Below are 22922 nucleotides of genomic sequence, written 5' to 3' on the forward strand. Positions count from 1 at the left end.
ATCTCTCATAAGCTTTAGTTTTGAATTAACTGGAGGTCATTATAAAATCTATAATACTACTTTCAGACAAAGAATTATAGGTATATTTGCCAGTGAGTTCTCCACATACTGAACCGTTCTCAACTTAAGCTGAAACAATTTGAACCCCACAACATTATTATATCAGGTGACTTATATACATTCAAAATGATCAGACTGAACTGCCTAAACAAGAAAGATTATTCCAACAGTAATAGTGAAAAAGGCACTACTGTGGCATTGAGAGTAGAAGCTATGGAGCAGACAAATCCTGCAGTGGGTCTACTTTTCCTTCTTAGCCCTTTTCAAGTGTTCTGAACCTGAATAGAACAAAAGAGTGAAGAGAGGGAGTGCTCCAGGCCCACCCATCTCCATAACCACATTTGTTGTCCTCTAGGGTAATTGTCCAAAGAGGGGAACCTCATGTATCTATGGAGGCTCTTCATACGAGACAGAATGTTGGGAAATCATGGATACAGACAGTCACACTCCACAAGTGAAGGGTGATAAATGTGACAATGGAGGGGTCTAGAGTGCTCTCTTCTCATGTGCTTCTCCTATTCTGGTTCAGAATGCCTGAATAGAGCTCTTGTTTCAACAGCTTCTAATGTTACATCATAATAGCTGTTCAGTTCAATTTTACGTTTTTGTCCAAGTTTTTTGGAATAATAATAATACAATACTGTATTGATTTTTGTATTCTCGAGTCCCTATAAACGGGAAGGGCATAAAATATACAATAAACTTTGGCATGTCCATCTTCTCCCCCCTTTTTTTCATTACATATATAGGAATATCATTCTTTCCATCAGGTATACCATTCATTTAAAAAAAAAAACCTTTTCATAATTTTTGATCACTACCCCTAAGTCTTATTTAAACCCTCTATTGACATTTTCAAATCCTCACACTAAAACCATTAAATACAGTGGTAGTATGCTGAATTGACCATCAGTGATGCGGAATCTGTCCTACAAGCTGAATTTGGCCTGCCAGGTCCTCCCATTTGGCTTGCAAAAACCTCAGGTTTGTCCCCTCTGCAGGCCCCTCCTCTTCTCTGAAGCTCCACCCCTACAAATGGGAAGCAGCTCCTCGTTGAGCCAAGGCCTCAATGAGCTTTCCTTGAAGCAGTGGCTCAGCCTATACATAGCATTCTTACAGTAGGGTTTCTCCCCCCCCCCCCCCGCTTTTTCGTTGGATGCTCCTTTTGGAGCCAGGCGAAGACTGTTTTTTTCAAGCCATTTTAGTTTGTTTTAAATCTGTTGCTGTGTTTTAAATCCTGCACTGCCGCTAGATTTCATTTGGTTATTTTTATTTTATACTGTGGTTTTCATTTTATTTCTTGTACTTCTATAACACCACATAGCTGAAGCTCTCTGGGTAGTTCACAAAGACTGAAAACCATTAAACTAAATTATACAAAATGCAAAGCCATTTACATAAAAGCATAAACAGATAACACACATACACCAACAACATATAAAAGCAATTTTTCCACTTTTAAACTTTTATATAGTATTTTATTGTATGTTGTTTTAATTGTTAACTCCGAAAGAGCTTTGGCTGTTGGGTGATATATAAATGTAATAAATACATTAAAGAGCACCTTCCTCAGCTGAGAGAGAGGGTTGTGTGAATGTTTCTGTGTGAGAGTATCTATATGTGAATGTGGGGTGGGACGCCAACTTTAAATGGTGTCCACACCCACTGCTGGCATGTGGCCCTTGACGTCCTGGCTCTGGTAGAAAGTGGTTCCCTATGCCTGCTATAAACTAACATTGAACTCATTCACTGAGTGCCAATCCTTACAAAGCCAAAATATCACTATCCCTGCACCACAGGGAGATATCAACAGGCTTGGGTGGAACTCGAAAGTCTGCAGAAGTAGAAAAAACAACTTCAAAAAACCCCAAAGGTTTAGGTACCTGTACATATCCAGTGGCCAGAGAATGCGGAGTCCCAGGCCGGTTCCCAGATTGGGGGACAGGAGGGGAGATCAAGGCCAACTGAGTTGCAGCTTTGAGGCTGCCGTTCACCTGCTTAGGGGAAGGGCTTTGTGTGAGGCCCAGCAAACCCGATAGGCAGGCTTAGTGGCTGAAGGTTCCGGATCCCTGCTCTATTTACAATGTTCAGCGGTGAGTGTTATTACTTACGTAGTAAAAATTGCACCAACTATACACAAGGAGAAGGTTATTAGCAGCCTTGGAGGAAAACCCAAGGTTTGCAGAAGTACAACAAAAATCTTTATATAAAAACCCATACAGCCTAAAGGACACAGTAAACACAGAATGACGTCTGACTGTTGTATAACAGGAAATAATGGAAGACCAGGTAGGTGAGGGAATGGAATGGGGTGCCATGGATGAGGGTGTGGCTGGCTGAACAAAACACTTAACAGGAGCACTCCACACTGCAACATTTTGTTGAAGTTCCCACTTGAAGCCTGTGATATGATTCTTGAATTTAGCTGTTACTTCCTTATCTTTAGCAATCAATTCAGCCAATGTTTCTACCGTAACCATTCTTTTGTAAACATAGGCGTGCTCAACATATTTCATTAGGTGGTTCAGCCAGGGATTTTTTTTTAAGGTAAACAATGATTGAATATACAGTAATAAAGGACTTTTTTTTCATTCATCAAACAAACAAAATAAACGAAAACTGAAGTAAACTGTATTTTTTTAAATTAACAAATAATCTGTACTTTAAAAATACACATTTTAAAATGGAGACTCTGAATACTATTTTTTTGCTGTAGTGATAACCAGGCATATATAAAGATACAGTCAATTTTCACCATCTTTAAATTTAATCAGATAATGACCTAATCCAAACTTACTAAAACAGATTCATATTTAAAACAGATTCTATCACATTAACAACGAGTGTCATCTTAAGTTCCAGCACCATACATAGAATACACCATACATCAAATGCCCTAATAATGATTTTAAAAGATTGCCCTGTGTGCTGCTGAGCAAAGAATTTGGAATGAGGTCCAGGAGAGAGACTTCTGGAGTGAATACAGTGAGGACGAGGGGTGGCTGCGAGCCTAGCATAAGAGAGGGCTGGCTGGCAAGATTTGGAGAACTTGGGGGAGTGTAGGAGATCTGGAAGTAGGGACATCTCTGGAAGGCCGCGAAGGGGCTATTGGCAGAAGACAGGAGATGAAGGAGAAAAGAGAGGATGGGAAACCGTCACAAGGGCACATCAGTCTTCTTTACTGATCAATTGTAAGCCGCTCCGGGAGCCTTTTAGGCTGAGGTGCGGGATAAAAATACTCTAAATAAAAATACTCTAAATAAAATAAGGGCAGAAGAAGAGGATTGGCGTGGGGGGAGCCCTGGGGAAAGAAGAGAGAGAAATGCCCCTATGAGTGGGGTAGAAGAGGGAGAGAGGGTGTAGACAGGAGAGGTATGAGTGTCCCGGAGGGGAGACGAAACAGAGGTGATGTTTAGCCTTGAGGAGAAGCCTGAGGGGAGACATGATAACACTCCTCAAATACTTGAAAGATTGACACACAGAGGAGGGCCAGGATCTCTTCTTGATCATCCCAGATCAGGAGCCACGCTGCCTATAATGTCAAAGTATAGTAATTGCCTGGGCATCTCTCTCTGCATAATCAGGTAGTAGCTTAAAATGGTGTTAAGCAATTTTAGAAACCAGATGAAATAGTCTTATAGGCCCCTTTATGTCTTAAAATGCATTGCTTCAGTTCAAATGGCAGATATATCTTCCACACTGACAGCTGCTACATTCCTGATACTAGAGCAATAGTATATATATGATTCAACACATGTGAGGAGTTTCACATTTTAAACTCATTTAAGGTGCAAGCCTGTGCATATTTAGAAAGAAAAAAGTCCTACAATTCTCAGCATACCCCAGCCAGCCATGCTGGCTAGGGGATTCTAGAAATTGAAGGACTTTTTTCTGTCTAAACATGCATAAAATTGTGCCTTTAACTTATCATGTCACACTAACAGGAATACAGGAATAAAATAGGATTTCCTTCTTCAGTGGGACACACTTACTTAGGAGTAAGTACCATTTTGTTATAGGAAAGGATAATATATTTTTAATTAAAATTTAAAAATAACTATCACCTGGTACAGTGTTTTCCTATGGAAGACCTGGCTGGTTCACTGTTGTAATTATTTGATTGGGACTGAAGTAGAGGGGCACTAATTTTACTGTACTTATTGTCTTTAAATATGGTTAAATATCCCACAGTTACCTTTCTATTCTATTTCTACAGTTCTTTTTCTCCTGTCCTTTCTTCATCCTCTCTTCATTTTCAGGCTGCATCCGATGCACATTTACCTCAGAGTACGTTTGATTGATCTCAGTGGGGCTTACTTCTGAGTAGACATACATAGGAATGTGCTGCAGCTCTGTTTTTATGGTGACACAAGATACACACATACCATGTTTACCAAAAGAACGGCTTGAAAAAGGGGGTTGGACACCCTAAAACAAGCAAGGGCAGATAGGAATTGTTTTAGCAAGAATTCTGAAAATGGTGCTGCTGAATGAACCCTCCTTAGCCAGGAGGTCCTGGGGGGCATTGCAGTTCTCCCCCCTTCCTTTTCTCTTGCTGGAGGCCAGACTGGGGTGGGCGGTGGGGCAGCGCTGAGGAGAGAAGGCACGCAAACATGCAGCTTCTCTCTCTCCGTCTTTCTCCCAAACATTACAGTACCTGCAGGGCTGATGAAGAGAGGAGGGCAGCAGCTCCAAAGTGGGGGAGGGCTCCAATCCACAGCTCCGGGCAATCTATCTTACTCCTTACAGAAACAGTCCCCTCCTCTGCTCCACCACGTGCTGCTTCCTGGCTCCAGCGTGGCTGCTGCTCCCACCTTGTTCAGCAACTGTTGTGAGAGGTCAGGCAGAGCAGCTGGGAGCAGCTGAGTGAGTGGAGTGAGCTGGAGGCGGGGGTGCAGTGGCTACACCCTGAAAAAAGCCTTCGGAAGGCGGAGCGGGCTCTAGCTGAATTTGTTGCTCTTTCCTTCTCCGTTCCAGTGCCCCTGCCACCTCAGTGCCCTATTTTGCCTAGAGCTAGCACTGGCCCGCTTTCTTGGAGGAGGAGCATTGACATGCGGATTAGGGGGTTCAACTGAACCCTTTGAACCTGTTGTCCGCACGCCAATGTTTGTAAACCCTTTTGATTGCATTCTCCAAATCTTTGAGATCTTTCACCAAAAATAGTTGGAGAATCAACTGGCTGATACCTTCTAGCACAGTTTCCTCCCCCTCTTCACTTTCTTATGCTCTGATCTTTTAGTAGCCCTTGTATTCTCCTAGTAATAAAATGTTCAGATTTTTTTTGCTTTGCTAATATCAATATTACTTCATCATAACTAACATCAGTTAATCAATCATTTAATTACATCTTTCAATTAATTAGTCTAAATCCTAAATTAATCCTCATAAGATATTAATCACAGGATCAGCCAATTGATAAAACAAAGTATATCCACTATTCATCACCACCCAGAAAGTTCATCACTCAGTTTAATTAATTGACTTGCATCCTAACTTAACTCTAATATGTTGTTAATCAAACGCCAGGAAATTCCTTACACAATACAAAAATTCGATCAAGTAGACAAGACAGATATCTTAGTGGCTCTACTTAATACTTTTCTCATTAATGCTCAAAGTTATTCACCTTGTATCACTGAGTTATTCATCTTGATCAAGCCATGAGCCTAAAAAAAGGGTGTGCAATATTTATAGTGGTAATAAAACACGCAAAGACTGGATTTTGGGATGGAGTGCTTGGGTTGGACAGTGGAGGTGGTAGTGGTGGCAATAGGAACCCTAAGAAAGAAGCTAATGTCCTTCCTGCTGACTTTGGTAGCTCTGGCCCCCTGATTCCATATATATTTACTTAAAAGTCCCACTCATTTCAGTGGATGTTACTTCTGAGCAAGGATATTTAGGATTACAGCCTATGTCCTTCAGTTGAAAACAGAGTAAGAAATATCAAAGATTTAGGATAAGAATATTTGAGCGTCATTTTGTTGTCCCAGTGAATGGTTCATTGGATAGTGGAAGAAATCAGGACTGATATTTAAGTAGCCTGATTCATTTTGGGATTACTAGACCTCAGTGACTCAAAAACCCTTTATACTCCACAATCCCCCGCACTCTCCATTATAGCTGATTGACCACAAATACAGTATTTGAATATCTGCTAATAACAGTTGGTTCAGTTTTGTGTGATCTCTCCTGCAAATGTGGTTATGCCATGAATATGTGAAATACTATTTTGATCAAAAATGGAATATTAGGTACAAAGTGTAAAAGACTGGAGGGAAGATGAATGGATAAGTCTGTAATTGTTCTTCTGAAACACTAGTATCTACTTTGTATTTTGTCATCATTTGTTCCTCTCTGTCTCCTCTATGGTAGCAGATATGTTAAGCAGTCTGCAAGAGGGCTTTCCATTTGAAATGAAATAATTACCGTAGCTGCTTCTTTGTCTTTTTTTTTTTTTAAAGCTAAAAGCTATTTTGAAGTTGAAGGCATCTTCTAGTATCATTTCTTTTGTTAAACAGTCACCACAAGCTACATTTCAATTTAATCACAATAAATGGTTGGTGAAGCCTTATACTCTGAAGATCCTATTAACTCCTGCATTATGGCTAGAGCAACCAATATGAGCTCTTTTCAGCCTAAATTGGTTCTGGCTTTCTCTGCTTTCTGAAGAACAACCAAGCCAGAAGTAGTTCCTAAAGCAGAGGCTCTCCATAGGTAGAAGGTAGCAACTGAAACTGATGTGAGGATGGGTTGAAGTTGTATCCAATATTAGTTCTACTTGTAGTAGACCTACTGAAATGAATGGGACATGTCAGTTATGACTAGTTTAACTTCCATTCATTTTCTGCTCTAAGTAGGACTAACACTGAATACAACTCAAAAGTTGGGGGAAATGTTTCCTGATTGTGGAAGATTCTAAAAACAGGGTTGCCAGATTCACTTCTGGCAGGGCTCTTGTGCTTTTAGTAAAATGCCTGACAAACAGACGTTTCTCATGTAATAGTCTAAACTAGTACTCTAGTAGTGGTATAGTGGTGGGATTAAATTTTTTGAGACTAACTTGGTACAAGAGAGTTCTATGTTCCTTTCGTAATTAACAGGTTGTAAACTAGTAACACACAGAAATATAATCCTGCACATCTCAGAGGGGAGGGGAGATGCTAAAGTTTAGCAAATAGCTAGGGCTGGACTTGGCACTATGGAACACTCATAATGGACATGAGCTGTTGGAATTTATTTATTTGTTTGTAATCATCCCGCAAACATCTTATGTGAGGAAATGTTACATGGGAATTGTTACTTTCTCATCAGCAGGAACTCTAATCCTTGTGGTGCCTGGTTTAGCAAAGTTCTCATGTTTCCGTGTTAATTCGTCCAAGAAGTCCCCTAGAAAGCAAACTGTGAATGCAAAATGCCAGGCTCACTGAATCTCAGAGCGGAATAAAAGCAGAAGAGTGGATGGAGGAGGAGAATACAGGGATTCCCTCACCTCTGTTAAGCCAGGAGGCAGTTTGTCAGATTGGAGATAGAGAAGGATCCCACTACCACTATTATCATTCATGTGTTCAAGAGTACTGCCCCCACTCCGGTAACAAATACTAGGCTATGATGCTTATTGCAAGGGTAGCTAAAACATCAGCTGTGAGTGGCCAAAACACAAGTCAGCCTTACTTCCCACCACTGTTTCCTGTAGTCAATGGGGGACAGGGACTGTTTAACAGTGCTTATATGTCTTTTCATATTGGCAATTATTGTGACCCAAATAAAGAGTAAGGCAGAGGGATTATCGACAGCTGGGTGGTACACACATCATATCTAGTTCTTAGCCTCAGGGGCTTCACTCAATCCAACTAGACTTGAATGATCCAAGTTAGTTAAAACTCTTCACGTGCAGCTCCATCAGATTGATGTTTTATTGCACGCTTGTTACTAGGCACTCACAGATTTTCACGGGTCCCTCTCACAACATCATCTGCCTCCCGCCCCTTCTAGCCTTCTTTGCGGGACAAAAAAACACCCCAGTAAGTCTGAATTATTTTAAAGATGGAAGTTGCCACTATCACCTGCTGTGTGCAGGAGAAGCAGCGGGATCAAAATGGCCCACTGAATGGGCCATGTGCATGTTGTTTACTTCCTCTTTCAAAAGAGGAAGTAATGAGGGACAAACGTGCTGGCAGAGAAGCGACAGTAAACAAACACAACTTTCCTCCATGTGATGCTCATGATTACCAGTGCTTTTCTCTATACAGAGCTGGCCCTACCATCAGGGGCCAAGGTGTGGCAGTATGGTGTTTAGGGACGGAGCAGGTTGTGCCCCCAAGGCCTGCTCTGAGCCCCGCAAGCTAGCCTGCTGCCCTTAGGTATGTGGAGGAAGCTGTCCCACTGCCAGTGGTGAAGTGAAATTCAATGGCCAGTTTGATTGGCTTCTGTTTTTGGGGTGCGGGGGGCATCTTGTAATATGTAATAACTTTTAAATGCCTCCTAAAAGCATATCTTTTAAAACAAGCCTTCCCTGGACTGTAATTTATTCTGGTTTCATGTGATTTTAAAGTTTTAAACTGGATTTTATGGTTTTAGTTGTAAATTGCCCACAGATCTTAGGTTGTTGGGCAGTATAAATATATAATAAATAAATAAATAAATAAATCGTGTCCTTTGCCTCAGGCAGAAAATGTCTTGGGCCAGCCCTGTCTACATATCAGAGATACAGAATCTTAGGCCTCAGAGTCTTGGTTACCCAGATGGCCATGCCCCCTTCCCCTGGCCACAACTCTTTCCCCTAACCTTCCATTCTTTCGGTCTTGTACTGTTTTCCCCCCTATGTGAAAAGGTTGGAATTCATGGATTGAAATCCAATCAGCATGCTGGAGGAGTACTTAATTCTTCCCCTAATGTCCCCTTCCCAAAAATCTTTTTCCCCTTCAGCCAGGCTACAAAACCAGAAAGGAGCCTGACTGGAGGAAACAGCTAGAGATGGGGGGTAGGGGCAGGATTTGCAGTCAACAATCAGTGGGTTCAGGTTTTAAGCCAGTGATGCAAAATCTCGGGTCTGCTGTCCAAATCCGACATTCTGGGATTCCCCCAAAGCCCAACCCCCAATCAGTTGATGGTTTTCTGGCTTTTGACTGGCCCCTCCCCTCCATCCTAAAAGGCTGAGGTGCCTCTCCAAAGTCTTAGTTGCTGGTAGTAAGAGCTTTCCGCTAAAGTATGCTAGCAATTTAGGCCCTGCCTAAATTTCTAAGGGTTTTGATTTTTGTAAACTGGCCAGAGAGCTTTGGCTATTGGGCAGTATAGACATAGAATCATAGAATAACAGAGTTGGAAGGGGCCTACAAGGCCATCGAGTCCAACCCCCTGCTCAGTGCAGGAATCCACCCTAAAGCATCCCTGACAGGTGGTTGTCCGGCTGCCTCTTGAATGTAATAAATGAAAGCCACTCAGCGTGGATCGTTGTCAATTTTGATTCGCCTCTTGCCCCAACATACCCAATCTTGGTAGGCCATCCATGCAATTAATATCCATATGGATGGCTTGATCACAGAAAAAGAGATGTTCAGAAAAATAACTATTCTTTTCATGAAGAGGTAGGAAAGCATTCACCATTTACCTGAAGCATAAAATGCCTATCTGGAGCATCCTCCAATTTCAAATCCTGATTTTTGAGATGGGTTTTCAACCGGGTCAAAAATTCATTCTGCCTGTTGATGTCTGTTGCCAAGATCAGGGATCCCAGCTGTTGTTCAATATCATGCCTGCAATTTACATAGAAAAAAACCCTGTGCTTTGACCAAAGGATTGTTAAATGCCTCTTCATGCCATCACTCCCATCTTATGAGGCCAATTACGGCAGTGATTCCTCTTATTTAGTGGCCCTCCATTTCATACATCACACTGCAATACTAGCACTGGTATCCCATATAACCCACACCATGCAGCCTCCCATGGTTTCTCCCCCATGCCAAGGCTAAGCCTCCAGTCGATTCCAATGAGAAAGCAAGCATTGTGGGGTGGGATAGCCACTATCAACACATGCTCCCTAAGTGGTTCCAGGTTACCTGTTGGGACTTCACAATTACTTGCCCTCTCCTTCCTTTGTACCAGACCTAAGAGTTCATTTGACAGCAGGCAGAGGAGGAAAATCTATGTCTTTTAGAAGAAAACCTTGGGGGGCTTTATAACCTCCTTGGAGATGAGAAATGTTTGGGACTGGTATGAGAACTGGCATTGCCAAGCCTGGCTAAATAGGAGTGTGACGTAAGACTGGATTCCGGGACATGTAGTTTATTTTGCCTCAGAATGATACTATGTCTGGGGCATTCTGGGAAAACAAAATGGTGGCTGGCAGTCACTGAAAAAAGCTCTGCTGCTGCTAGGAGGCTAGGTTTGCCCACACACCCCTCTAATTTACTACTACCTTCCCCAAAATTGAGGTAGGGCATTTTGCTTTGTTGCTGGAATGGATACAGTACCAGTCAAATTGGGCAGTTGTAATTTATGGTTTTTTGGATGACTATCACTAGGAAACATGTATCCAATCTCTCATATGCACACCTATCTATCCTTCTACCTCTAGGGCTTTGTAAAAATGTTCTGATTCATTTTTTTCTGGGAAATGTACATCAGTGCCATATTAGCCCATTTTCCAGAGTACAGTGCTTACCTCTCTTCTTTTGGCAGATGTGCAAGGAGCCTTGATTCTCGGAGCATGCCTATCGTAGATCTCCAGTGATGGTTTTCTAATACAGAGACATTCTGGAGAAGGAGGGAACGGAAATAAAGTCATTCTTATCCTGATCAAGCATTCTTATCCTCAACCAGGATAAGGAAGACATTCTCATCCTGGTCTGGCACCTGATCAGGTGCCAAATGCATACAGATCCAGGCATTTGTGCATGTATCCCTAATCAGATGGGGAAATGCACATGCCAATGACTGCAGCATACAACATTGCCCAGCCTATGCACCAATCATGGTTAAATGTACAAAGCTCCTGTTAGATACTGACCTGTCTCTTCCAGAAAGAAGAGTTTCCATTCTTTTTGGATTGCCCCAGAAGTGCTAATTCCCCATTGCGCAAGCAGTGGTAGCCATATGCAAAACCGAATTGGCAGGGCATAAAGGAATCGGTGGGGATGGTGGTCAGTGGGGTGGTGAATCCACTCAAGGTTCAGTCATAACTAGTCCGGAGCAGATTTACCGCCACAGTGACATCAGAACTACCAGCCTCTAGCAGCCTACACTGTTAAATGTATGTAAATTTGGAAGTTTTGTTCTGGTGCTAATAATATGATTAACTGATACTGATTTGTTGTTGGAGAGTTTATTAAGTCATGACAGGAAAGGAGAAAACCTAGAGCTTGTGTTTTCATTTTCAGTTGCCTATGGAAGTTAGAGGCAAAGCTTGCCTAAGGTAATGAAGGATTTTTCTTTGTGGGACTAGTGATTCCCAGGTCCTTGTTGAAGGATCCCCTGCTGTCCTTGTGGCATTAGAGGTTCAGATTAGACCTTTGTACTTTGAGAGGCAAATTATGGTACTTGGTACATGCTGTTCCAATCTGGAAGGCAGCTTCAACATGAATAAATGATTGAGTGTATTAGAAATAACAAATTGGGTGGAATCCAGCTAGTGTTTTTCTGCTGACAAGGTTCCATCAGTAGAATGGGGAGGGGGCAATTCCTCCTTCTCTTTGCAGCCCCCCTTGCCACTCCCCAAATCAAGTATCTTCACTTCTTCAATTACCCTCATGCTAACTGGATAACTGCATCTTCCAGTCACAGTAAAGAAGTCAAATTTCTAGATACCTTATGCTAGGGGTGGGCAGAAAGTGGTTCTCTGGATGTTTTGGACCAGCTCCCATAAGCTCTTGTTAGCAGAGTGAATGGTCAGGAATGCTGGGAACTGAAGTCCAAAACATCTGGAGATCTATTTTCTGCCCACCCCTTCCCTAAATGACTGTGCCCTAGGATAGTGGGAAATGGAACTGACCAGAGGGGAGGCGACCCTGACTGATGCTTCCCAGGACCTAGTGAGAGATGTGAGAGGTTGAACCAATTGGAACAGTGACTATAGTGCTATCAACTTTAATTTATATTTAAGTGGGAAACTGCCTAAGTCCCAGCACAGTCACATTTGACTTAAAAAATAAAAGTTCTCTAAAATGAGGGAACTGGTAAAAAAGGAATTTGAAAAGGGAAGTCAAGACTCTTAAATCTCTCCAAAATCCCTGGGGGTTATTCAAAACCACAGTAATAGAAACTCAATTGGAATGTATACTGCAGGTCACACCAAATCCAAGAGGTCACCAGCTGGTTAACAAGCAGTGACAAAGGTTATTAGAGAAAAGAAGACTTCAATCAGAAACTGGGATTCTTCAAAACATTCTTTAATATCATAAGCAGGAAATCACCTAAGAGGCAGTTGGGCCACTGGATGACAATGGAGTTAAAAGAGAACTAAAGGAGAATAAGGAGATTGTAGAGAAGCTGAATGAATTCTTTTTGTCTCTCTTCACTGCAAAAGACTTAGGGCAGATATCTGTGCCTGAATTGATATTTTTAGGCAGGGAGGAACTGAGGCAAATAGTGGTGACAAGAGATGATGTTTCTTACCATGTAGACAAATTGAAAGCAAATGAAACACCATCAATCAGGCCCAGATGGTATACATCCTAGAGTTCTTAAAGAACTCAAATGTGAAATTGCTGAACTTCTTACAACAATATGTGGCACTTCTCTGTACTCGCCAATGTAATGCCAATTTTAAAAAAGAGATCCAGAGAGATGTTCTGAGTAAATTGGTGGAAAACATTATTAAAGTTAAAATTATCAAACATATAGAACAAGTTCTGCTGAAAAAGAATCGACATGGCTTCCAAAAAGGTATGTCCTGTCTCACTAACCTCTTAGAGTTCTTTGAGAATGTCAATAAACATGTGGATTGGGGTGATCCAGTAGACACTGTTTACTTGGACTTCCAAAAGGGTTTTGACAAAGTCCCTCACCAAAGAGTCCTGAGCAAACTTAGCAGCCATGGGATAAGAGGAGAGGTCCTCTTATGCATTGGTAACTGGTTAAAGAACAGAAAGCAGAGAGTAGGAACAAATGGTCAATTCTAGTAGTGGCAAGATGTAAACAGTGGGTCCCACAAGGATTCCTCTTGGGACAGGTGCTTTTCAACTTCTTTATAAATGATCTGTGATGAGTGAGCAGTGAGGTAGTTAAGTTGGCTGATAACACCAAATTATTTAGGGATTGTGAAGAACTCCCAAGAATAGGCATTAAAATGGAAAATGTGGTTCAATGTAAACAAGTATAAAGTGATGCACACTGGGGCAAAAAGATCCTAACTTCATATATACACTGATGAGATTCAAGCTGCCAATGACTGACCAAGAAAGAGATCTTGTAGGCATGGTGAATAGCTCAATGAAAATGTTGACCCAGTGTTATTATTATTATTATTATTATTATTATTATTATTATTATTATTATTTATTTATATAGCACCATCAATGTACATGGTGCTGTACAGAGTAAAACAGTAAATAGCAAGACCCTGCCGCATAGGCTTACAATCTAATAAAATCATAGTAAAACAATAAGGAGGGGAAGAGAATGCAAACAGGTACAGGGTAGGGTAAGCAGGCACAGGGTAGGGAAAAACTAACAGTAGAAAGTAACAGTAGAAGTCTGCACAACATCAAGTTTTAAAAGCTTTAGGAAAAAGAAAAGTTTTTAGTTGAGCTTTAAAAGCTGTGGTTGAACTTGTAGTTCTCAAATGTTCTGGAAGAGTGTTCCAGGCGTAAGGGGCAGCAGACGAAAATGGACGAAGCCGAGCAAGGGAAGTAGAAGCCCTTGGGCAGGCGAGAAACATGGCATCAGAGGAGCGAAGAGCACGAGCGGGGCAATAGTGTGAGAGGAGAGATAGGAAGGAGCTAGACCGTTAAAAGCTTTGAAGGTTAACAGGAGAAGTTTATATTGGATTCTGAAGTGAATTGGAAGCCAATGAAGAGATTTCAGAAGCGGAGTAACATGGTCGGAGCGGCGAGCTAAGAAGATGATCTTTGCGGCAGAGTGGTGAACAGAAACCAACGGACTGATGTGAGAAGAAGGAAGGCCGGAGAGAAGAAGGTTGCAGTGTGTGCCTGCAGTTAAAAAGGCAGATTCCATGTTGGGCATAATTACAAAAGAACTGAAAATAAAACTGCCAGTATCATAATGTCCTTAAACAAATCCCTGGTTCGACCACACTTGGAATACTGTGTACAGTCCTTGTCACTGCACCTCAAAAATGATATTGTAGAATTGGAAGAAGTGCAGAAAATGATAACCAAAATGATGAAGTGGCTGGCACAACTCCCCTGTGAGAAATAGTTATAATATCTGGGACTGTTTTGTTCAGGAAAAAAAGGCAAATAAGGGGACATGACAGAAGTATACAAAATTATGCATGGTCTGGAATATTGTACAGTAATACTAGAACCCAGGGTCATCCCATGAAGCTGAATGGTGGGGGATTCATGACAGATGTTAAATTACATAGTTAAATTACAGAATTTACATCTGATGCCAACGTTACAATCTTCCCGGTGCCAGGTGAAGACTTTTTCTTTTGTCAAAGCATTTTAATTGATAATGCTGCCCTGGCCTGCACTGTATTTTTTAAATATAATTTCAACTGCCTGTTGTCTGTTTTAATTGTTGTGGGTGTTTTATTGTGTATATATAGGTGTGATTAGTTTTATTAAAGCCTTTGTACACTGGTCTGGAAATCCATTTGAATGAAGAGCAGTTTAGAAATATTTTAACTAATTTCTCTCCCTCTCTCTTATATAGAGGAAGAGAAATTTAGTTAAAATATTTCTAAACTGCTTCTCATTCTATATAGAATATCAGGTATATCTATAAAACTGTGTAGTTGCGCACATAATTTTGCCTTCATTGAATAGGGTAATAATGGTCCTCTGTCTTTTTTTCTCCAACCCTCTCCAGAAGCCCTGACATTTAGAAGAGGCTGAGATTATCACAGCTGTATGTCTAGTGTTTGGCTTCAGCTTGTCAAAACTGATAGAGCAAGTTGAGCTGGTCACGGGGTATCTCTTAGCATCCCTGTATAATAGCCTTGGCTCTCATGCCCCTGTCTGTTCCTTTATCTAGGGTAGAAGGACAGTCTGGACTGTTACAGAACTGATACCTCTAAAGTGAAAGGAAAACACATGTGAGGGAGGCTTAAGGCGACAAAATCCTTCACTTATTTTTCTTAATTTGTTAATTATTAAATCAGGGGTTCCACTGGGAGACATCCACAGACCAACAATACTAATTCAGTTCCCCAGGTATGTGCAGTAAGTATACAACTGAAAATGGTCCAGTCAAATTCATCCACTGAAACTTCATGCATGTGTTGCAGGATGGGAGCTGCTTCTGTGTGGTCAGGTCCCATCATGCCACACCGATAACATCTGTTAAGAAGAACCATGAGAATGATGTGGCTCCTCCTTTGCCAGCGTAATTCCAATAGCCATTGTTTAATAGGCTATTAAGTAGTAGTGTATAATGCCACCTGTATCTTCAAAGTTCTTTGGCCAATATTAGACACTTGAAAGTAATGCTGCTTACTGACATGGGTGCAGCTTTGGGAGATCCACTTTGGTCTCAAAAGGTATTAAACTGCAACGTTAGGCTTTTAATTGTTTCTATTTGCCTTGGAGAGAACATGTAACTTCTGGAATCATTTCCATGTACTTTTCCATGCTTCTCTCCTATACAAATAAATGTATTCTGGTTCCAGTGTCTCAGATCATGGTTTTATAGCCAGGGCTATAAATTTATTTATAAATTTATTTATAAATTTATAGCCAGGGCTTTGGAAGACAGGTCAAACCTCTGCACTCAGGCAATCCAAATTTTTGACTAGAAAATCTGAAGTTTGCAACTGGTAAAAAATATGAAAAGTAATCAAATGTGTTTAATTTAACTTGTTTTGCCAAGTACATTCTGGTTTTGTTAATCATGGGGAGAAAGGAGGAATGGTGTATTTTTGTAGATATAAACCTTTTTAAAATAATAATAATAATAATAATGCATGATCTCCTCATTACCATATTCTGTGTTTGTTCTGCCCAAAATCATCTAGTGTTATCTCCTAAGAGTAAACCTATGTCTTTCAAAAATAAGAGCTGCTCCATACAGACACAATGCTTGCAACTAGTCACTTCATTTTTCACGGTGCTTTCTTTCTACTTTTTGAGCTTCATCAGATGAGCATTTTATCGGATGCTTGTGACTGGCTACTTCCAGATCTTCATGGGTCATTTTGACAATGCCGTGTTCCTCCTGAGCATCTCTCACTAGACTCCCAGTCCTTCCGCCCTTTTTTCCGTTGTAAAATAGTCCTCCGAAAACACGACATATGTAGCTATTTCCTGCCATGTTCTGGAGAAATTTTGCTATAATGAATGGGCCACATGGTCACTGCTTTCTTTCCCTTTCTCCCCTGTGTGATTCTTCTTGTCCCTATCGCAGAAGAGAAGCAGAAGCAAGAGTGACGGTAAGAAAATGCAATTTCCGCCCGTCTGAAAGAGCTCTTTAAGAAGGTTATCTGAATTGTTTGGTGCAGGCACAGATGACAATTTGGTGGGCTCTCAGCCTAATCCACATTCTGTGGAATGGCAATTAGTGACTAGGAACTAGAGCTGGTGAAGGGGAGCTGTGGCTGTCCACTTACTATAGCCATGAGAAATGCAAAAGTTTCAGCCCTTAATCAAAAGAATAATTTACAAAACAGTGACATTCTTACCTGATATAAACTGGCAAGATGGTGTTTGGTTTTTATCAAAAATGGTTGGTTGACTCCCGGATGATCTACGTCATGTGCTGCAGCAGCCAGTAATCCAAGCATAATGTCCAGAGGTGTGAGGAAGTTAGCAATCTGTACCGTGGAAAAAATAATGCAGTGTTATGCCTCTTGCCATACATTATGCTTTTATGATTTGCATCCAACGTAAATCTAAATTAAGTCCCATTCATTTCAATGGATTTACACTAAGTAGGCCGAGTTTTGGATACAATTCTATGTCAATACACTGTAAACTCATGATGGGCCCATTTTCTTATGGGGCTATAAAGCTCATTCTTAAGACAGTCCACAATTAAGACCTGGCACTGAGAATGTTCCAGGACTGAATCCTGGCTACTTTTCTGTTAGAGCACAATCCTATGCATGTTTAGACAGAGATAAGGCCTACAAGTCCCAGCACACCCCAGCTAGCCATGTTGAGAGTTGTAGGCCGTTTCTCTATCTCAACAGACATAGGATTGTACTTTTTTTTTTACTTTCTCAGAAGTGTTACTGCTACAAAGTCCAGAGCATTAATATTTTGTCATGGCAAAAGGCTTCTTTAAATTAGCATTTTATAGCACGCTTGTAACTGGCCACTCTTGGAAGTTTGCGGGCCATTTTGAAGACATCATGAACTTTCTGAATGTCTCCCACTCCTTCCCCTGGTTATTCAGTAAAAAAACCCACAAAGAAAGAATTTCCTGATTCTTCTGAAATATCTTGGGATTTCCTACCATGTGCAGCCGAAATTGCACTACAAAACACACGCTAGAGTGTACTGTCCGATTCAATAGTATGAGAACGGAGAAGACAGGAAGTGTTAAATTGCAGACCATGAGGCCGACCTTCTCCTCCCATGTAATTCAGCTCATTACAATTGTGGAAGAGAAGCAGGAAGTAAGTGAACACGATTTCCTTTTAATCTAAAGAAGCCCAGAATGCAGGTGTAGTTTATACAGTTGTGGCTTAATCCTGTCCTCCTCCACAGCATGTAGGTAACTAGACCAGGCAGATGTGAAGGACATATTTCCTATAGTTTACTACCAAGATTGATGCCAATGCTTCTTACACCCACAGAGGAAGAGGGGGAGCCCTTTTGAGTCCTCCCCAAAATGATTCCTCATAGATCACCCCCATCTCATCATCCTCTTGCTCATCAAACTACAAATGCTGAGAGAACAGGAAAAGAGAGTTGGGGAGGAATGATTCTTTGGATTTTGACTCAAGAAAAATCTAGCAGAGGGATGGAAACACAAGCAATTTCTGATTAAAAAGAAAAGACTGGAACAAAAGTCTGAGACTGAGTGACAGGAGGCAGCAACACCGTTCCTAAATAGTCCTGGACTGAAACGGAGTTCAGTGGGTAGTACAATATGTTTGGGATTGAGTTGATTGATTTTTTTAATCACACCTTTAAGTCCCCTTCAGTTATGGAAAAGCTGAAGGTTTTGAAAAAGAGATTCAAGGCTTTAGCCACCGTAGCAAGCAGTGGCCTCATTTCCTTCTCCCCAGTCGTCATCATCTTCTTCCTCTTCCTCCTCCTCCTCCGCCCGTGGCTCTTCTCTCTCTTCCCTCAGGCAATCTCACAAGCCTTCTCTCCATCCCCCTCCACCCACCTGTCCTCCCCTCTCTGCCTCTGTTTCGTTCCCTTCCCTCCCTCCCTCCCTTCCTTTTCTACTGAGCCCTTCTGTACTCCTCGCCTCCTCTCACCAACTCTGCCTTGGAGGCCTCCTCTGTTTCTATCCCTGCCTTCTAGTTGATCGGTGGTGTTTTGAACAGGGCGTCGAAGCTGAAGGCTGCCCCAAGTGCCAGCAGGAGACTCAAGAGCCTTGTCCAGTGAGGCGGAGGAGGCGGAGCCGCAGCAGCCCAAGTGGCTTTAAAATACTGCAGATCTGCTGGCAGGCAAGGCTAGTGGAGAGAAAAACAGGAGGCAGAGGTGGTGAGAGGAGAAGTGGTGCAGTGTTGCCAGGGCTGGCAGAGCCCTGAAACTTTTTCATTAGCTGGGATGATGACATCATGTGTCCCCTCCCTCAGAATTCCCTGAGCCAAGCTGCAATCCTCACAATAGTGGATTGGGGAGCAGGGGAAATGAATTTTCCCAACAACAATATATTGTTGTGAGTTATCCTGTTGTCATGCCAATACTGCTCTTGAATGGACCATTAAGACCCATTAGCTTTCCAAAAGACCTGCTCCTAGTGGAGATGAGCTAATCGCCAGAACTGTTTGTTTGTTTTTACATAGATCAACACAGCTGCCTGCATTTTTGGACTCTCCTTGGGGGCGTGGCTATGGGGCATGCCATGATGAGTGCCTGCACACTTCAAAATGTACCACTAGATCACTGGAGAGGAGCCAAGTGGGAAGTGAAGCGAGAAAAGAGGCAGGAGCAACCTCTGAGATGGATCAGTGTGTGCAGGGGGAGGACACACAGAGACCCAGGAGGGCTCACAGTCTATTTTAAACTGGAGAGGGTCAGGAAGTGAAGGCTCCAATTTCATTCAGGGTTGCCAGTAAAACACTCAGGGCTACAGTCTCATCTGCACATCACTGCTGTGGAACATTGTTTTGATTTGGCCATACTGACTTGTTTCATTAATTCTTCTGCATGGGAAAATGTGAAGCTTTAACATTACCTCATTCATTTTAGCTTTACTCCACTCCATTTAGTAGAAATACTCATTTATGCATGTTCAAGACGTTATCAAATTTAGAAACCTAGATCACAATTTCTGACTTCTGCCTGACCTGAGAATGGGTTGTTATTATTATTCCTTGGTACAACTAGGGATTATGCTATTTTTAACACTGGCTCAGCGGTTGCCCACATTTTAGTCCAATGCATGACTGAACATTCCATGCCCTCTAAAGCAGCTCAGCCAATGTGTGTCAGAGGCTTCACTGCCACAAGTCCAATACAATACAGATTTTCAGAAGAGCAACCTTGGCCATTTTAATTTTATCAGTAGAGAATGGGTTCAACATGTACTTTGGAATAGTGTCTGGCAATTCTCAGTGGGGAAGTAGTATGGTTACCTTGGGCTCCTTTAGGTAGCAGTGCATAGCTTGTGTGACATCAGCAGCATGAACGGCATTATGGTATGGGTTTTGGCTATGGTAGTCTTCTTGCACCATAACTGGAAGCAAAAGAGTAATGATTAGCTTAGCTTTTACCAGGCCCTGATCATCCTTTGAAACTTTGGCTTTATGTCTCCAATTCAGCAGACTGGAGCTCTTTTTAAAACATGTTATGACCTGGCACTCTAAGAAGACTGTCCCTTGGTGGAAGAAAAAGCACACATACAATCTCTAGAAAAGATTTGTCAGACCTTAAAGGAAATGAGGCCTGCTTTATAAATCACCCTTTTATTGCTTTTAATGAAAGCACCGATTCAGAAAAAAATGGTGAGAGGAAAGGAAGGGGGGAGAGAGAGAGAGAAAGAGAAATATATTACAGTGTAATTATTTAAGGCTGTTTTCCTATATGGAAAGAGCCTCGTGTGGCGCAGAGTGGTAAAGCAGCAGTTTCTGCAGCCAAAACTCTCCCCACGGCCTGAGTTCGATCCCAGCGGAAGCTGGTTTCAGGCAGCCGGCTCAGGTCGACTCAGCCTTCCATCCTCCCGAGGTGGGTAAAATGAGTACCCAATTAGCTGGGGGAAAGGTAATAACGGCCGGGGAAGGCAACGGCAAACCACCCCGCTATAAGGCCTGCCAAGAAAATGTCAGTGAAAGCTGGCATCCCTCCAAGAGTCAGTAATGACTCAGTGCTTGCACGAGAGGTTCCTTTCCTTCCTTTTTTTCTTATATGAAAATCAATAAGATGGTACCTCCTTTCAAGTACAACAGGGAAGGGTCCTTTACTCCTTTGTCACTCTGTTTATTTTATCAATAAACAAAAGGGGCTCCTGCCTATTTCAGACACTATATCAGTGACCAAACTAGAGATGAATTGTGGGAATGAAATTAACATGCCCATTTCTTGAAATGTAAATAGCAACCAAGAGGAGCAGAGATGGAGGGTGTTTTTTCTTCTGTTCTCTCTGCCTACCATGGTCCTAAAATCACCTCTCCAAAACTGCTATTTGTAGTTCAAGAAAAGCCTCCTCCAGTGTCAATGGGAACTTCCCCCTGCACCTTTGGAGAGGCCCATTTTGTCTGAGCTGTGGCAGGGAGAGAAAGAGTTAAAACTCTCCCTCCCCAGAGTCCTGAGGCTGCTCAGGCTTACCCTTGGCTGCTATTTACATAACTAAAATGTGCAGGTTCTTTGCATTCACACATGATTAACATCCTTTTTTGCCCTGGAGCTATGTCTTCACAGGGGTTGGTGGTACTTTTTCTGCACATTTGATTGCTGCAAAGCACATGGTACCACAAGCTCAGTGTAGGTTGATCTCCTGCATATTTACTCTGCAAAAGGGGACAACACTATGGCCAATATGGAAAACACTCTCTGCATCATCAAGTGTGGAAAGCCAACAGCTTTTTCCTGCCCCACAACCTTCCTGTTCTTTTAAGAGTTTCCTCCCACACTTTGGGTTCAGCCCTGCAATGCAAAGCTCTTGTGCATATGCACCAGAGGACTGAATCTACATGCCCTCTATTGTAAGATGAGTTCTTCTTTAGAAAAATCCAACATACATTCAGATAACAGGCCCAAATAACTTCAGCAAGTGTTAGAATCAGGTTTCCCCAAATCACCTCTGCACTGAGGCAAATATAGCCCACCCATTCTCAGTTTGAATGATCACTTCTTCTTTTTACTCTATCTTTTTAAAACTCCTTAGGCCACTTGCATTTTTCAATTCTGGAATAGTTACGTTTCCTCTGGAAAACTGGCAATGAACTTTACAGCTCTCTCTACTCCCATTAGCAGAAGACGTGAGAAGTCTACCATTTTGCTGCTGCAATCTGATTGTGCTATACAGTTGTCGGATTTCAATTCACAGAGGACTGATAAAGAATGTGTCACACTATTCCAGCGCTTAAGAATAATGTATGATATCCTCAGACATTCTCCTCCTTGAGAAAGATTTTGTTATAAGTGGGGCAGAGCTATTCTGACAGGTGAATAAGAACACCAGCCCACAATTCAGTTTCCCAAGAGCACAGGAGACTAGTGGAAAACAGGCCTTGAAAATAAACCTCACAGCACACTTTGAAAATAAATCTCCAGAGGTCTCCTGAATTATTCTTCAAACCCAGAGAGTTGAGAAGGAGGTGCTAAGACATTGTACTCAGGCTGAGGTTGCCTTGGGGCTACCTATACAGTGGCGGGTTGCCACGGCGATAAGCAATCCCCCATGCTTTTGCTGCTTCGGGGTGGTAGTGGCTGGGTCCACCCCCTACCTGTTGCCCAGGTTGGTGGCGACCAATCAGGGGTTGCCATGCACTTGGCCATGTCTCTGCCACAACTCTGGAGCGTGGACAGACTGCAGATGTGTTGCTCCAGAGAAAAAAGTTGGGGTAAGACTTTTTTTCTTTGCAGCTTTGTAGGAAAGCCCTATGTTGACTGTGAGGTGGCTGCTGCATCGTATAACTGATGCCACACCACTACGTACCCAGCCCGGGTCTTTCTGTGCATATAGACAGCCCCCTTGCTTGCCTCTGATGCTGCTATTCCACACCGACAAAACTTGGCAAGAGAAGAAAAGGTCAGGTGACAGGCAGATAGCAAGGAGCATGAACAGCTTGGTGTACAGAAAAATGATATGGAAATAGGAGAGTGAGTGGTAGATCTTAGTGCAGAGACGGGAGACCTTAGGCCCCAGCATGTGTGTCTGTAACCTGGTTCGCATGATCAAAAATAAGCTATGGTGCTTTATTTAAATCGTAGCATGTGCAGGGTCCATGCATGACACGATTTTTAGAATCACCGCCTGAGTACAGCTTTGGTCGTCCAACTTGGGCAGCATGGCTTGTTGGAGCAGGGCTAACCCTCCACTAACCCTACAACAGCCTATGTGATTACGGAAATCACGCTGGGCACACACCACAATGAGCCAGGGTGATTTAAATAAACCAC

The 22922-nt window shown here is 42.2% G+C and overlaps 1 protein-coding gene across 3 annotated transcripts in view; it reads right to left on the minus strand.

Annotated features, from left to right (window-relative positions):
- The window catches only part of PDE7B (phosphodiesterase 7B), a 167237-nt gene that overhangs the window by 14191 nt on the left and 130124 nt on the right, over positions 1 to 22922 (minus strand). For all 3 annotated transcript variants that reach the window (XM_063124637.1, XM_063124635.1, XM_063124634.1), the window contains 4 exons: positions 19937 to 20037; positions 16859 to 16990; positions 10721 to 10812; positions 9668 to 9812 (listed from right to left, as the gene is read on the minus strand). In XM_063124637.1, coding sequence (XP_062980707.1) covers positions 9668 to 9812; positions 10721 to 10812; positions 16859 to 16990; positions 19937 to 20037 — 470 coding nt within the window. The remainder of the gene's footprint in view (positions 1 to 9667; positions 9813 to 10720; positions 10813 to 16858; positions 16991 to 19936; positions 20038 to 22922) is intronic.

The sequence above is a fragment of the Elgaria multicarinata genome, chromosome 4 (assembly GCF_023053635.1).
Source record: "Elgaria multicarinata webbii isolate HBS135686 ecotype San Diego chromosome 4, rElgMul1.1.pri, whole genome shotgun sequence".
Taxonomy (NCBI): Eukaryota; Metazoa; Chordata; class Lepidosauria; order Squamata; family Anguidae; genus Elgaria; species Elgaria multicarinata.